Genomic DNA, 17,717 nt, shown 5'->3' on the forward strand with positions numbered 1-17,717 from the left:
TACCTCAACATGCAGAATATAGGACATATCCTCTATTCAACTGGAACGTTTGCCTTCGGCTTTATTATGCACAAAATCATGACACAAAACACAGAAATACGGTCCTGCACATGGTCCATGGTATTTTCTGTCATTTATGAAGATCCCGGATGAGTTCTGGGACACCTGTAGTTCAGGTTCAGTATGGGACTGCTTTCCTCTTCTTCCTTTTATTCTGCACATCTCCTAACTCTTGGTGGCTCTGTGCCTACCCAGCACCTTCATACTACCTTTTGCAAAACTCTTGACTTTTCTTCTACAGGATATTTGGCTAAAAGCCATAATTATTATTATTATTTTTAAAATCAATCTTAATCATGGTTGATTATTTTTGCCAGTATCAATTCTTCTTTTAAAATATTTTCTTAAGATCTTTAATTGTAAAACTCAAGGATTTCATATAAGATAAACATGTTTAGGCCTCTTGCAACATTTTATTTCATTTTCAATCTATTTTCCAGTTATGATTCTTTAGGGGCATTTTGGCCAATTTATCTCTTCCTTTTATTGGCATGTTTTAACAAGTTTTATAAACTATGCAACACTCATTTGTGATTCATTTCCTTTTTGAGGATTCTTGTCTTCCTTTTGCTATTTAAAAACTATTTTCATCCATACTTGATACGGTTTTGTGAAACAAAATGGTGCCTACTCAAATCTTGTTCCCATATGTTAGTAACATTTTTCCCATTAATTTAAATTAAGAATAAAAATGTGTGATGAAGATGCCAGAGCATTTAAAATTTTTGTTGCACTTCATTATTATAATTTTTTTAAAAATCAAAGATTGTTAAATATTATATAAATAACACTAACTTTTAAATTTGTAAAATGCATTTAAATAATACATTATTTAAAAAGAACAACCATTGGGGTGCCTTGGTGGCTCAGTTGGTTAAGCATCCAACTTTGGCTCAGGTCGTGATCTCACAGTTGGTGGGTTCGAGTCCCGCGTCGTATTGGGCTCTGTGCTGACAGCTCAGAGCCTGGAGCCTGCTTCAAATTCTGTGTCTTCTACTCTCTGTCCCTCCCATGTTCATGCTCTGTCTCAGTCTGTCTTTCAATAATAAATAAACGTTAAAAATTTAAAAAAAGACAACCATCTAAATAAAGCTAGCAACACAGAAATAGTTAAAATAATTTCCCTCTAAATTTGTCCACAGAAAATCTTTTTATAATGGATTCTTAGATGCATTTATTAGCATACCATAATTATACCTAAAATTATATCATGAACATTTTCTCATGACTTCTTATTTTATTTTTATTTTTTTAAAGTTTACTTTTGAGAGAGGGAGGGGGAGAGAGAGAGGGAATCAGTGCCGGCCCAATGGGGTAGAACTAGGAATCATGAGATCAGGACCTGAGCCGAAACCAAGAGTCAGACGCTTAACTGACTGAGCCACCCAGGTACTCCATGACTTCTAATAAAAAAAGCTCCATATTTAATTATCATCCAGTTCCATTAAGCACACAATCAAATTTGATATAATAATCCTACTGTCATTAACATGTCTTCAGCCTTTTACTATGATACCAATTTCTTTATGCTAACAATTATTCCAAATTATATCTAGGATAGGTCCAATGAAATGTTCAATACTACATTAAACAATTTTAGCATGAAGTTTTCCCTATTAGTGGTTATTTCAAGAACCTGAGCCCTGCCCAAAGTTTATGAACACCATTAAGATTTTGATACTATTCAATTTAAATGAGACATATTAAATCACTCCAATAGTAAATCAAATAGATTTGTTGGTTTTTGTTTTTTCCCCTGTTTTATTGAGGTATAAGAAACAAATAAAATTGGATATATTTAAAGTACATAATGTGATGATTTGATATATGTGTACATTGTGAAATGACTATCAAAATTAACTTAATCAACATATTCATCACCTCATGCAGTTATCACTTTGTGTGTGTGTGCGTGTGTGTGTGTATGTACAGAATGCTTAAGATCTGCTTTAAGTGTTTTCATGCATACAATTCCATATTACTAACTATAGTCACCATGCTGTACATTAGGTCCTCAGAACTTATTTGTCCTACAACTTAAAGTTTTCATACGCTTTGATCTACAACTCCCATTTCCCTTCTGGCAACCAACCACCATTCTAATTCTCCATTTCTATGAAAGAGGTTTTTGCTTTTGTTTGTTGATTATATTCCACAAACAAACGATACCATACCATATTTTTCTATTTCTCTCTGACATTGTTCATCTTGCACAACGCCCTCCAGCTCCATCCATGTTGTTGCAAATAGAAGGATTTCCTTCTTTCTCATGGTTGAATGATATTCCATTTTTCGTATATATCATATCTTCTTTATCCATTAATTGGTAGATGAACACTTAGTTGATTTCCATATCTAGGCCATTGTGAATAATGCTGCAATGAGCATGGAAGTGCAGATTATCTCTTTGATATCCTGAGTTCATTTACTTTGGATACATAACCAGAAGTGGGGTTCCAGCATTGTATGGTAGTCATTTTTTTAAATGTTTATTATTATTTATTTTGAGAGAGAGTGTGTGTGTGCATGTGCGTGAGCAGGGGAGGAGCAGAGAGAGAGAGAGAGAGAGAGAGAGAGAGAATCCTAAGCAGGCTCTGTGCTGTCAGCACACAGCTGGTCAGGGGGACTTGATCTCATGACTGTGAGATCATGACCTGAGCCAAAATTGAGTCAGATGCTTAACTGACTGAGCTACCCAGGTACCCCATGCTAGTTCATTTTTTTTCTTTTTTTTAAATTTTATTTTTTAAAATTTACATCCAAATAAGTTAGCATATAGTGCAACAATGATTTCAGGAGTAGATTCCTTAATGCCCCTTACCCATTTAGCCCATCCCCCCTCCCACCACCCCTCCAGTAACGCTGTGTTTATTCTCCATATTTATGAGTCTCTTCTGTTTTGTCCCCCTCCCTGTTTTTATATTATTTTTGTTTCCCTTCCCTTATGTTCATCTGTTTTGTCTCTTAAAGTCCTCATATGAGTGAAGTCATATGATATTTGTCTTTCTCTGACTAATTTAACTTAGCATACTACCCTCCAGTTCCATCCACGTAGGTGCAAATGGCAAGATTTCATTCTTTTTGATTGCCGAGTAAAACTCCATTGTGTGTGTGTGTGTGTGTGTGTGTGTGTATATATACCACATTTTCTTTATCATTCATCCATCAGTGGACATTTGGGCTCTTTCCATAATTTGGCTATTGTTGATAGTGCTGCTATAAACATGGGGGTGCATGTGTCCCTTCAAAACAGCACACCTATATCCCGTGTATAAATGCCTAGTAGTGCAATTGCTGGGTTGTAGGGTAGTTCTATTTTTAGTTTTTTGAGGAACCTCCATACTGTTTTTCCAGAGTGGCTGCACCAGCTTGCATTCCCACATGCTAGTTCATTTTTAATATTTTGAAGAACCTGCATATTGTTTTCATAATGGCTAAACCCATTTACATTCTCACTAACAGTGTACAAGGTTTCCCTTTTCTCCACATCCTCACCAACACTGGTTATTTTTTGTCTTTTTTTTTTTTAACGTTTATTTATTTTTGAGACAGAGACAGAGCATGAACAGGGGAGGGGCAGAGAGAGAGGGAGACACAGAATCTGAAACAGGCTCCAGGCTCTGAGCTGTCAGCACAGAGCCTGATGCGGGGCTCGAACTCACGGACCATGAGATCATGACCTCAGCCAAAGTTGGACGCTTAACCAACCAAGCCACCCAGGCACCCCTATTTTTTGTCTTTTTGATAGCAGCCATATTAACAGGCGTGAGGTGATATGCATATGGTGACAGACTTGCGAGTGACATCTTCCAGGGAATCACCAGACAGGTAAAGTAATGACTGTTTTCTGGGAATGGGTGTGTGTGTGTGGGTTCTTGAAGGGGCTCCATTCCTACCCCTCCCCTGCTCCTTTAGTCTGTTGATTTTTACCATGATTGAGGGATGTTGTTTTTCACATCTATTGCAGAGCTGGGGAGGGTGGGATGGGAGTTGGGCAAACAAATCAAAGCACCACAAAGGTCTCTGCTGTTACCAAGAATCAGCCACTTTTCTTCATTAAATGTTTCAAGAATTGTTGCAAATCTTTCGTTAATTTCCAGAGTTTAGAAAAAGTTGATTCTGGCCATTTTTGCCTGTCCTCTTTACCTTTACGGAGGAAAGAATTTTAGAAGGAACTTACTCCACCATTTTTTCAGACTTCCCTCCTCAAATGCATTTTGCATATTACCTTTGAATTCCTGGACCTTGGTAAATTGCTAAGTAGTTCTAACTGTTTGTAGGTTTCTTTGGCTTTTCTACATACTCAATAATGTCACTTGCAGGTTAAAAACGTGACTCTTTTTTTTTCCATTTTTATGCTCTGATTTTTTTCCTGCCCTATTGAACTAAATATAAATGACAGTGCAATGTTGAATGGAACTAGCAATAGTATAATTCTAGTCTTGTTCTTAGGGGAAAAGATTTCAATGTTTCACAGTAAAGTATTATATTAGTGGTAGGTTTGTTACAAATAATTCGATGGCTTGTTTCCTGAGAGTTTTGTTTTGTTTTCTAAATCAGGAATCAATGTTGAATTTTATCAAAGGGTTTTTCAGCATCTTTAGTTTGTTGAGTGGTAAAATACTCATTCATTTTTCCAACTTTTTGGGAAATAATTTTAAATTAAGAAAAGGTTAAAATGATGGCACAGAGTGTTTTTGTATGCCCTTCTTTCCCAGCTTCTACCCAGCTTTCTCTAATGTTGACATCTTACATAACCATGGTACATTTCTCAAAAAATTAATATGAGAACAATACTGTGACCTAAATTACCAATTTTGTTTAGATTTCACCAGTTTTCTCCACAAATGTTCTCTTACTGTTCCAGAATACAATCCAAGAAACCATGTGCACTTAGCCATCATCTCTTTAGTCTTCTTCAATTATGAGAGTTTCTTAGTCTTTCCTTGTTTACCATGGCTTTGATAATTTTCAAGAGTACTGTTCAGGTATTTTATAGAACATCCCTCAAATTTGATTTGTCCATAGTTTTCTTGTGATTAGACTGAGGTAATGGCTTTGGGAAGAAAATCACAGAGGTGAAATACCCTTTACATCACGTCATATCAGGGAGTGTATGATTTATCACTGATGATGTTATGCTTGTTTACTTGATTAAAATGGTATCTGCGACTCTTGCCCATTGTAAAGTTATTATTTTTCCCTTTCTGTACTTTGTTATTTGGAAGTGAGTCACTAAGTCCAGACCACACTAAAGAGAAGGAGAATTACATCATCACCTCCTGGAAGTAACACTATTTCCATACATTATTTGGAATTCTGTAAATATTTGTCCCTTATCTCTAAGTTATTTATTTACTCAATCATTTATTTACAGAGGAATAGATTCATGGATATGTATTTTATTCTTTGGGGTATAGTCCGAGAGTATTGCTGTTTATTTTTTGCTTAAATAGTTTCACATGTGGGTATTGGGAGTTCTTTCAGATTGGCTCTTGTGTCATTTTGACAGGTTGTGATCATTTAAAAAGATTTTTTTAATGTTTATTTGTTATTTTTGAGAGACAGAGAGAGACAGAGCACAAGCGGGAGAGGGGCAGAGAGAGAGGGGGACACAGAATCCGAAGCAGGCCATTTTTTTTTTTTTTTAAACATGACTTTACTTCTGGAACTACAAAATGTGCTAGGTTCATCTTGTGTTTTCTTGTCCCAGCTCTAGAATCAAGGAGCCTTGGTTTCTTTTGTTAGAAAATGGTATTTAAACACCAAGATCTGATTCAACAATTACATATAGTACTTGGTGCTCTAAATTCTACACCTGAAACTAATATTACAATGTATGTTAATTGACTGGAATTTAAATAAAAAATAGGAAAGAAAAAAAACCCCACCAAGATCTGTGTGCTGTGTGTTCTCATTGCTATTGAGGGGTCACTGCTTCTAGGCCCTTCCATGGATATAGCTAGGAAATGAATATATGCATTCTAACTCAGGTATGCACATGTATCTATATATCTTTTCTGGATCCATCTATACATATATTAACATAAATATGAGCTCATACTGATGATCTCAGACTCAAATCAGCACCACAGGGTTATGTCTACCCTTTTCTCCTTGATTATTTGTACTTTCTCTTCTAGTGAGAAAGTTGGGCTTGTGCTATCTACAATTTATTTGCTTATTTTTTTCAACTCTATTCCTACTCATTATCTATCTACTTGTCATATTCATTACTGGTCTTCAACTATAATTTCTCATTTTAGAGCTATCAATTTTTGCCATATGTATAGATTATGGATATATACATATACACATTCTTCTAAAGCTATGTACATATAATTATACATGTTAGATATGTTACATGTAACTTTAGAAAAATTTTTAATAATTTATAAGATTGTATGTAAATTTTAGGTGGTTATTAAAATTATAAAGACTATCATAGTGTGTTTATGTTACATTGAAAAGTGAAAATAATGGAATACAGGATTGTGGACACTGTGGGCGAATGGAATTTAAATTGTCAAAAATGAAAACAGTGGTTTAGAATAATGTGTATGAAGACTATTATTACTTAAATTTATTCTGAAATTGCTACATCCTTTCCTAAAAGAAATATTTGAAATAAAGTGCTTGTTCCAAATAAGTTTTCTGAAGAAGAATTGAGGATTGTTCATTACAATCTTATGTCTCAGGATATGTATAACAGCTGTGAGAATAAAGATACTAATATTTTTCTTTGAGATAAAATCCATGTACCGTAAAATTAACCATTTTAAAGCACACAATTCTGACTAAGTCTCAATAGTTAATTTTTGCTTTTGTTTCCCTTGCTTGAGGAGACATATCTACTAAGAAGTTGCTATGGTCCATGTCAAAGAGGTTACTGCCTATGTTCTCCTTTAGGATTTTAATGGTTTTCTGTCTCATATTTAGGTCTTTAATCCATTTTGAATTTTTTTGTGTGTATGGTGTAAGAAAGTGGTCCGGTTTCATTCTTCTGGATGTTGCTGTCCAGTTTTCCCAACATCATTTGTTGAGTAGACTGTCTTTTTCCCAGGGGATATTCTTTCCTTCTTTGTCAAACCTTAAATGACCATATAGCTGTGGGTTCATTTCTGGGTTTTATGTTCTATTCCGTTGATCTCTGTGTCTATTTTTATGCCGGCCCCATACTGTTTTGATCACTACAGCTTTGTAGTATAGCTTGAAGTCCTGAGCTTTGATGCATGTAGCTATGCTTCCCTTTTTCAAGGTTGCTTTGGCTATTTGGGGTCTTTTGTGGTTCCATACAAATTTTAGGATTCTAACTCTGTGAAAAATGCTGTTGGTATTTTGATAGGGATTGCATTAAATGTGTAGATTGCTTTGGATATTTTAACAATATTTGTTCTTCTGATCCATCAGCATGGAATGTCTTTCCATTTCTTTGTGTCATCTTCAATTTCTGTCATCACTGTTTTACAGTTTTCAGAGTATAGGCCTTTCACCACTTTGTTTAGGTTTATTCCTAGGTATCGTATTGTTGTTGGTGCAATTGTAAATGGGATAGATTTCTTAATTTCTCTTTCTGCTGCTTCATTATTGGTGTATAGAAATGCAACACATTTCTGTACATTGATTTTGTATCTGCGACTTTACTTGTGTATCAGTTCTAGCATTTTTTTGGTGGAGTCTTTCAGGTTTTCTATATAGAGTATCATGTCATCTGCAAATAGTGAAATTTTCCCTTCTTCTTTGCCAATTTGGATGTATTTATTTCTTTTTGTTGTCTGATTGCTGTGGTTAGGACTTCCAGTGTTATGTTAAGTAACAGTGGTGAGAGTAGACATCCCTATCTTGTTCCTGACTATAGAGGAAAAGCTCTTGGTTTTTCCCTGTTGAGGATGGTATTAGCTGTGAGTTTTTCATATATGGCTTTTATTAGGTTGAGGTATGTTCCCTCTAACCCTATTTTGTTGAGGGTTTTTAAATTTTTTTTTTCAATGTTTATTTATTTTTGGGACAGAGAGAGACAGAGCATGAACGGGGGAGGGGCAGAGAGAGAGGGAGACACAGAATCCGAAACAGGCTCCAGGCTCCGAGCCATCAGCCCAGAGCCTGACGCGGGGCTCGAGCTCACCGACCGCGAGATCGTGACCTGGCTGAAGTCGGACGCTTAACCGACTGCGCCACCCAGGCGCCCCTGTTGAGGGTTTTTAAAATCATGAATGTATATTGTACTTTGTCAAATGCTTTTTCTGTATCTATTGAAAAAATCATATGGTTCTTTTCTTTTATTAATGTGGTGTATCACACTGATTGGTTTGGAGATAAAAAGCTATTGCGCAGTGAAGGAAGCAATCAATGAAACTAAAAGGCAACCTTTGGAATGGGAGAAGATAATTGCAAACAGCATACCTGATAAAGGATGAGTATCCAAAATCTATAAAGAATTTATCAAACTGAACACCTCAAAAATGAATAATCCAGTTAAAAATGGGCAGAATACACAAATAGACATTTTTCAAAGACATATAGATGGCCAACAGGCGCATGAAAAGATATGCAACATCACTGATCATCAGGGAAATACGAATCATCTGGGAAATATGAGTCAAAATCACAATATTACCTCATACCTGTCAGAATGGCCAAAATCAGCAACACAAGAAGTATCAGGTGTTAGCGAGGATGTGGAGAAAGGGGGACCCTCCTATGCTGTTGGTTGGAATGCAAACTGGTGTAGCCACTCTGGAAACAGTATGGAGTTTCCTCAAAACTTTAAAAATAGAAATAATCTGGGGCACCTGGGTGGCGCAGTCGGTTAAACGTCCGACTTCAGCTCAGGTCACGATCTCGCGGTCCGTGAGTTCGAGCCCCGCATCGGGCTCTGGGCTGATGGCTCAGAGCCTGGAGCCTGTTTCCGATTCTGTGTCTCCCTCTCTCTCTGCCCCTCCCCCGTTCATGCTCTGTCTCTCTCTGTCTCAAAAAAAAAAAAAAAAAAAGTTAAAAATAGAAATAATCTATGACCCAGCAATTAAACTACTAGGTATTTGCCCAAAGAATATAAAACTACTGAGGTGCCTGAGTGTCTCAGTATGTTGAGTATTCAGCTTGGCTTAGGTCATGATCTCGTGGTTCGTGAGTTTGAGTCCCACATCAGGCTGCTGCTGTCAGTGTGGAGCCCATGTTGGATCCTCTGTCCTTTTCTCTCTCCGCTCCTCTCCTGCTCATGCTCTTTCTCAAAAGTAAATAAATATTTTTATTTTATTTATTAATTTTTTTAATGTTTATTTATTTTTGAAAGAGAGGAGAGAGAGAGAGTGAGAGAGAGAGAGAGAGAGAGAAACAGAGCATGAGCAGGGGAGGGGCAGAGAGAGAGAGGGAGACACAGAATCTGAAGCAGGCTCCGGGCTCTGAGCTGTCAGCACAGAGCCTGATGTGGGGCTTGAACCCACGAACTATGATATCATGACCTGAGCCGAAGTCGGAAGCTCAACGGACTGAGCCACCTAGGTGCAATAGATATTTTTTTTAAAAAAGATAATAAAAATACTAATTCAAAGGGGTACATACTCCCCAGATGTTTACAGCAGCATTATCTACAATAGCCAAATTATGGAAAGAGCCCAAATGTCCATCACATGATGAATGGGTAAAGAAGATGTGATAAACATATACAATGGATATTACCCATACGAAAGAATGAAATCTTGCCATTTGCAATGATATGGATGGAGCTAGAGAGTATAATGTTAAGAGAAATAAGTCAGCCAGAGGAAGACACATACCATATGATTTTACTCATATATGGAATTTAAGAGATAAATGAGCAAAGAGACAAAAAAAAAAAAAAAAAAAAAAAGAGAAAGAGAGAGAGGCAAACCAAGAAACAGATCTTAACTATAGAGAACAAACTGATGGTTACCAGAAGGGAGGTGGAAGGGGGCACGGGTGGAGGGTGATGTATGGAAGTGTTGAATCACTATTTGTACACCTGAAACTAGTATTACACTATATGTTAACTCACTGGAATTTAAATAACAACTTAAAAAATACATAAAGTACACAATTCAGTGCCATTTAGTACATTCACAATGCTGTGTACCCACCACCGCTATCTAGAGCCAAAAGACTCATCAGCTCAAAAGAAAACCCCGTACACATTAAGAAGTAACTCTCCATTCTTCCCTCCTTTACATTCTCAGGCACCTACCAATCTGCTTTCTGTCTCTAGAGTTGCTGATTCTGCTGCAATATCAGAATAAAATAGGGAGTGAATTTTTCTAGTTTATTGAAATTTATTGCCGAATTACCTATGTCATCATTTCAGTTCTACATTCCAGTGTATGCCTTGTCAGAAGGTGTATTTGGTCTCTAAACCCGTAACCTGAGAAAAGTATTAGCTAGGGACCAAATCTGAAAACTCCCATCTTAGGCCAAAGGGCATAGAATCCCTTACCGAGGTAAGCAGCAGCATATGTTAGCAATTTTAGACACATCACAGCGGAGTCCCCAAACCAGGGCTCTGGTGATAACTTCCTATGGATGAAAAGAAGCAAGTCACAACAATACATATATCCTAATTCTATTTATATAAAGTTCAGAAACAGGCAAAAGTAAATTATATAAAGAAAACCAAAGGAAATGATTAAAAAATTCAGAGGAGTAGTCAGTTTTGGGGAGTGAAGGAGAGGTAGTAAAATGAATAATTTCTTTAAAAAATTGTAGTTTTTGAGAGAGAGAGAGCACACACAGACACACACACACACACACACACACACACACACACACACACACACACACAAGTGCTGGGGAGGGATGGAGAAAGAGAGAGGGAATCTTAAGCAGGCTCCACTTCCAGCATGGAGCCTGATGCAGGGCTCCATCTAACAACCATGAGATCTCGACCTGAGCCTAAATCAAGAGTTGGACGCTCAATCGACTGAGCCACCCAGGAGCCCCTAGAATGAATAATTTCTTAAGCTGAGTAGTGGGTATGTGTGTATTCATTTCATAATCATTCTTTAACTGGTACATACATGTTTTATACATTTTTTAGTAAGTGTGATATTTTTTATAAAGATAAAGTGATAAAAGTAATAGAATAGATTGCAAAGGTGTTAAGTAAAAGCAAAGAACATGATGAAATCAGGGTAAAATTGACAAACTCCTCATGAACTGTCACACTGCAAGGCCCCCTCCCTCTCTGGCATATTTGCTGCCTTTTTTGTCACCTGTCTTAGAGGAAGAAACTTCAGGCATGCTTAGGAAATGGTGTTCCTGGGAAATTAATATTGAAAATTTTCCCATAAATTCAACCTTTTAACACTAAGCACTCAGGTGTATAATAGGATCATTACTAGTTATTTATGCCTCTTGGGAAGGCCAAAACACAGGCAGAATCTCCCGAATTTCTGCAGGCCGGAAATACAAAAATCCTTGAGGGAATGGTAAGAAGAGCTTCTCTGAGGCCTAGAGAGGATCCTGTCGCTGATCAGGCAGTATAGTAAGCAATGGTGTAGCACTCTGGGCATCAAAGTTCAAGGTCATTGCCCCTCCAAAGGAGCAACTGCTGAGCCTTTAGATTTGAAGGGATGTCTTCACGCAGTTATGATTTCATGTCTTTCATTTATTCTAAAGGGAATTTGACTGAGTCTCTTGGTATCTTTCCGTGACAATTACTATCATTCTGTGACGTTTGCGCACTGACTATAACCAGCCTTCTTCTCAGGTGCAGTGCCGTAAACTTCCCTTCACCATAGAAAGCTTGACCTTGGAGGGTTCACTGATGCTTCACCTTAGGTCAGAGAATCCAAAGAAGGCCTTGAATATTCTGTTGTTTGTGGAGCGAGATAATGTATTTGGAGTTTTCTGGAGTATCAGATGAGAAGAGGCCCTTACTGTGAGTTATCAATGGCTAGATGAGGATGAAAAGCCTGTATAACTGACAACTGGGACAAAGTGAGTTTATGAAAGTAGCTTGAGAAAAATGTAAGCTAGGGGCGCCTGGGTGGCGCAGTCGGTTAAGCGTCCGACTTCAGCCAGGTCACGATCTCGCGGTCCGTGAGTTTGAGCCCCGCGTCGGGCTCTGGGCTGATGGCTCGGAGCCTGGAGCCTGTTTCCGATTCTGTGTCTCCCTCTCTCTCTGCCCCTCCCCCGTTCATGCTCTGTCTCTCTCTGTCCCAAAAATAAGTAAACGTTGAAAAATGTAAGCTAATATTAAGTGAATTCAATAGTTTGTACTTACTTTTCCCCTTTTTTCTCAACTACAATGAATTAGAGAATAGTAAAATATAGATTAAACAAATCAGAAGCAGGGGTGCCGGGGTAGCTCAGTCGGTTCAGAGTCAGACTCTTGACTTTAGTTCAGGTCATGATTTCGTGGTTCGTGAGCTTGAGCCCCGTGTTGGACTCTGTGCTGACAGCTCAGAGCCTGAAGCCTGCTTCAGATTCTGTGTCTCCCTCTCCCTGCCCCTTCCCCCACTTGCACTGTCTCTCTCTCTCTCAAAAATAAGTAAACCCTAAAAAAATTTTAAACAAATGAGAAGCAATGTGAGAATGGGTTTGTTTATTTATTTATTTACTTATTTATTTATTTAGAGAGCACACACACACACGTGTATGTGCAAGTTAGGGAGGGGCAGAGAGAGAGAGAGCGGGAGAGAGATATTCTTAGGCAGGCTCCACGTCCAACAAGAGAGCCTGACGTGGGGCTCAATCTCACAATTGTGACATCATGACCTGAGCTGAAATCAAGAGTTGGACGCTTAACTGACTGAGCCACACAGGCGCCCCTGGGTTTATATTTTATAGATAAAAATGAATTAGTTGGAGGTGATGCAGTACCTTAAATCCAGCAAACCACTGGTCCCTAAACAGTAACCAATTGTTTGACAGCCAAAAGATGAGAGGCAAGGACAATTTCAGAATTCACTTGTGATGAGATCAAAACTAGATTATTTGTCTAAAGCTCATAGCCTGTACTCTACAAGCAAAAGAACACAGATAAGGTCAGCTTATTATAAAATTTTTTTTTTTAACGTTTATTTATTTTTTTGGGACAGAGAGAGACAGAGCATGAACGGGGGAGGGGCAGAGAGAGAGGGAGACACAGAATCGGAAACAGGCTCCAGGCTCTGAGCCATCAGCCCAGAGCCCGACGCGGGGCTCGAACTCACGGACCGCGAGATCGTGACCTGGCTGAAGTCGGACGCTTAACCGACTGCGCCACCCAGGCGCCCCAAGGTCAGCTTATTATAGAAAATACAAGTCTGAGTGAAGGCTAGGTGAGAAGTGAGGTTCCTAGAGACATAGAGCCTCCTTGCAGCCTCTCTCATTGGAGATCTGGCCATCACTCCACACATACATAAAAGTTCTTGGAAATTTTAAGAGTCTGAGCTCTGCCTCAATATGATTATTGTTTCTCTGCAGAACTTTCAGCTTTTCATGTGTGTCTCCTGTGGTCACCCAGTTGGAAGTCTCTATTTTTCTCACCGTTTACCCTTATCTATGACTTTTCTCTTTTATAGATCCAGGGCCCTACATTCTTCTCAGATGTGTATCCCAAAACTCAATAAAAAATAATGACAGATGGGGCGCCTGGGTGGCTCAGTCAGTTGAGCGTCCAACTTCAGCTCAGGTCACGATCTCACGGTTCGTGAGTTCGAGTCCCGCGTCAGGCTCTGGGCTGATGGCTCGGAGCCTGGAGCCTGTTTCCGATTCTGTGTCTTCTTCTCTCTCTGCCCCTCCCCCATTCATGCTCTGTCTCTCTCTGTCTCAAAAAATAAATAAACATTAAAAAAAAAATAATGACAGATCAATGAAACTAATGACTTTTCCAAATGAAAGCCTAAGGTGAAATGTTTTAGAATGAGAAAAATGAACCAATATGTTCATCACAAAACTTTCTTATTATTTAATAATTTGTTTGCCTTGAAAAGAAATTGAATCATCCTTCCTATAATTACTTTGTGTCATTGTCACATGCACTTCTAATTTAGGGTGCGGCATCTGACATTGTAAGTAGTTAGGAGTACAGCTTACTATTGTAAACTCACTTAATATCCTTTTGTATGCAGATATGTCCCAGTTCTCCACCATGCTCTGTTTTCATTTCAGCACCTGATATGTTGCAAATACTTTTCCAAAGTTCTTGCCAGAGCTGCCTTCACCTCCTTGTTCTTCAGGCTATAGATGAGAGGATTCAGCATGGGAGTGACTACAGTATACTGCACAGAAAAGATCAGCTCAAGGGGCGCACCTGAATTTGGCATTAGATGGCGGAGCAAACCTGAGCCATAGTAAAGGGTCACTGCGATGAGGTGGGAGGAGCAGGTGGAAAAGGCCTTACTTCTACCTAAGGTGGAGCTGATGCTCAGGATGGTGGCGATTATACGGGTGTAGGATAAGAAGACCAAAAGGAAGGTTCCGAGTCCATGTAGAAGAGTGGAGCAGAGCAAGGCAATGAGGTTGCTGGAGATATCGGAACAGGACAGTGAGAGGAGAGAGGGCATTTCACAGCTGTAGTGGGGGATGATTTGGGCCTTGCAGAAGACCATCTTCACAGCTAGGAAGATGTTGATGAGTGCATCCAGAAAGCCCAGTCCCCACGAGCCCCACACAAGCTGCATATACAGCTGTTTACTCATGATCTGTCCATACAGCAGAGGGTGGCAGATGGCAGCATAGCGGTCATAGGCCATTGCAGAAAGCAGACAGGCTTCAGTTCCTGCAGCAACAAACACAAAGAAGACTTGAGCAAGGCAGCCCTCTACTGGTATTGTTTTCTTTTGAGACAGAAGGTTCTCCAGCATCTTGGGCACAGTGACCGAAGAGAAGCAGATATCGACAAAAGAGAGGTGACTCAGGAAGAAGTACATGGGTGTATGCAGGTGAAAATCAATCCTGATCACCAGCAGCAGCATCAGGTTCCCCATGATGGTCAGCAGGTAAATCCCCAGGAAGAGCACAAAGAGTGCAGCCTGGACGTGGGGATTGGCAGAGAGCCCGAGGAGGATAAACTCCGTGATGGTGCTGTAGTTCCCCAAGTCCATTTACAAAGGCCTTTCCCTAGAAATAATACAAAACACCACAGGAGCCAAAGGTCTATTATCCCCCAAGGAATTTTCTAATTGCATTGGTTCTCTTTTCGTATCACTATTGCCCAGTGAACAGTTTTGTTTTCTATTATAACCTGGGTTTCGTGCAGCCACTTAGAACAAAAAGACGATTAAGGTATGGTCCTTGTTCTTAGTATTCTCCATGGAAGAACACGGACATGAAAACAATGAATGCTACAATTAATGAAATGGGAGCTCAAACTGATTTAGTGAGGGTCAATAATGATAGTTCTCTGAGCGAATTTGACAACACTTTTAAGAAAGTGTATGATTAGTGTGTTTCTCACATATATTTAGTTTGCCTAAAAAATACAGTCAAAGGCTCAAGACTGAAAAATCAGCTCAGTTTATGGGTAGTTAAAACATGGGTAGTGCTGAAAAGTTGATGCCCAGGGAATAAGTGAGCATCACAGAGCAGTGGCTAAACATGTGGGCTCCTGCATTAAACTAAGATCGAATCCCAGGTCCACCACTAATTAGCTATGATTTTATGTACAAGATACATAACGCTCTTACTTCAATATCCTTGCATATTAAGAGAAGGTAATAACAGTACCACAGAGGGTTTTTAGGATATGAAATTATATGAAAATAATAATTTAATTCCATTAAATATGAAATTATATACAAAGCTCTTCAAAAGCATCTATTCTGTGCTGCTGCTACTGCTTCTACTTCTCCTCCTCCTCCTTCTTCTTCCCATTATTTGGGATTTTAAGTCCAGGCAAAAGTCACCTATATACTTACATTGGTAAAGCACTATCAAAGACCAAAGTTGTTGCTGCTGATGCTACAGTCATCGTTACTACTTTACATGCCTTTATCAAGAGAAGTGCAAGAAATCACATTGAAACCATTACCAGCAGCTTCCCTCCTCTGCTCATCACCTCCACTGGAAGGCAAGTTAGAAGTTTAGAATTATTTTGGTGTTGAGCCTGTCTCCACTTGGCAATTTCTGCGGTGCCTTCACTCAGAAAGGAGGGCATGTAATTGCCAATAGGCATAGCTGCAGGACTGCAGGGATGATGACAAGGGGGAGATAAAGTGTTTGGGATTCTGTGTAGACCTCAGGGCCCACCTTACGAGCATTACTAGGATGGGTGTGTATCCCAAAACAGGCTGGATCTCGAGAAAATTAAGAGAGGAAAGCTTGAAAGGGTTTCATGCCAGGGAATACTTGAATGGGTATCCTGGCCAGAGCAGCAGCTGGGAGAGAGGACTCTGCCCAGTGCTATGCATTCTGGACTTCTCTCCCAGGAAGTACAGGAAAAAAAATGGGGGATGCGTTCTGTAGGACTAGCTTCTGTTGGAAACACCCACTGTTGCTACTCTCTGCCTGCAGAAGGAAGGCTCCACCCACTAACTTTTCTCGGTTCATACTCAGGGGCCTGTTTTAAAACAGGAGTAGAACATCAAATCCTTTATATTCGTCTGTTGTGACTTTCATCCTGAGACATTGTCCTCACTCTTCATACTCTGAATTTCTCCTTCATGGCCAGATGTGCTCATGTCCCTTGCTGTGTTTCTCGAAGGCTTTATGTCTGAATTACAACAATTCTCTATTTGCATAAATATCAGTATTTACCAATGACTTCTGGCTTTGACCTTCTACCCTGAAGTCTGACCTTGGGTTACCCATAGGATTTAGTAGGGGGTGGCCCAGCCAGTTCCTTGTCCTGACCATTCCCAGTAAATCCAGAGCTCAGCCAAGGGAAAGTTCTGATTCCTTACTTGTTAACTCCTTAGCCAGAAACCCAGCCTCAAAATCCTTCCCATACCCCAAACACACATTACCTGTATATCCTGTTCGATAAGGTAATTTGCTCTTCAACTTAGCTGCAGGACTTTTATTTAGATTCATTTAGTGAGAAGGATGATGGCCTGGAGAAAGTGGCTTCTGTCTGGTGTCATGATAAAATTTATAAAATCCTATTGATGATGAAATGCTTTACTGAATTCTAACAATAAATTTATATAGCCAAGGGAAGTTCCTTCTTTCAAAGAATCTCACATACTCTTAGTTTTTCTTGTTTCTAACATCATGTCTCAGTTACACAAAGCATTGTTTGGGTTTAATGAGTTCACAGAGCACCCATGTGTAGACAACTGGTTGGTTTTGATTCCTCACCAGGGCGACAGCGTTTATAATTCTATGGTCATAACCTGAAGTCCCATTTAGTAGTAAAAGGCTTTTGTCGACACTGATTTTATAAGGATGAGTGGGGATCTCTTAGGTGTGGCCTTTGGAACATCTAGGTGATGCAATGACCTTTAATCATTAATTCTAAATTCTTCTGAGTCTAGTGGGAGTCGAAAGTAGAAAGAGTAGCCAGAGGGGTATTTGCCTGGCTCCCCAAGCAGGAAAAGAGTAGTTTTCAAATGACACTCTCAGGTCTTCTCAGGTCAGTCTCTTTGGGACTTCTTAGGCAAATTCAAGTCCAGTCAAATTTGGTGTGTAAAAGTGATTTGTTGATCAAAAGGTAAAAAGACTAAAAAAGTTCACATGCACAGTTGTTTGCCTAAACTCCATCCAAATCCATTTGCTTTAGA

At 39.1% G+C, this 17,717-nt stretch overlaps 1 protein-coding gene across 1 annotated transcript; it reads right to left on the reverse strand.

Moving 5' to 3' along the window:
* Positions 1-14,162: 14,162 nt before the first annotated feature.
* Positions 14,163-15,101, reverse strand: LOC112867508 (olfactory receptor 8S1-like). The gene has a single exon (XM_025930501.2). The coding sequence runs from the start codon at positions 15,099-15,101 to the stop codon at positions 14,163-14,165; it is 939 nt and encodes a 312-aa protein (XP_025786286.1).
* Between the last annotated feature and the right edge of the window lie 2,616 nt (positions 15,102-17,717).

The sequence above is a fragment of the Puma concolor genome, chromosome B4 (assembly GCF_028749965.1).
Source record: "Puma concolor isolate L17-30 chromosome B4, mPumCon1.1.hap2, whole genome shotgun sequence".
In the NCBI taxonomy this organism is placed as follows: Eukaryota; Metazoa; Chordata; class Mammalia; order Carnivora; family Felidae; genus Puma; species Puma concolor.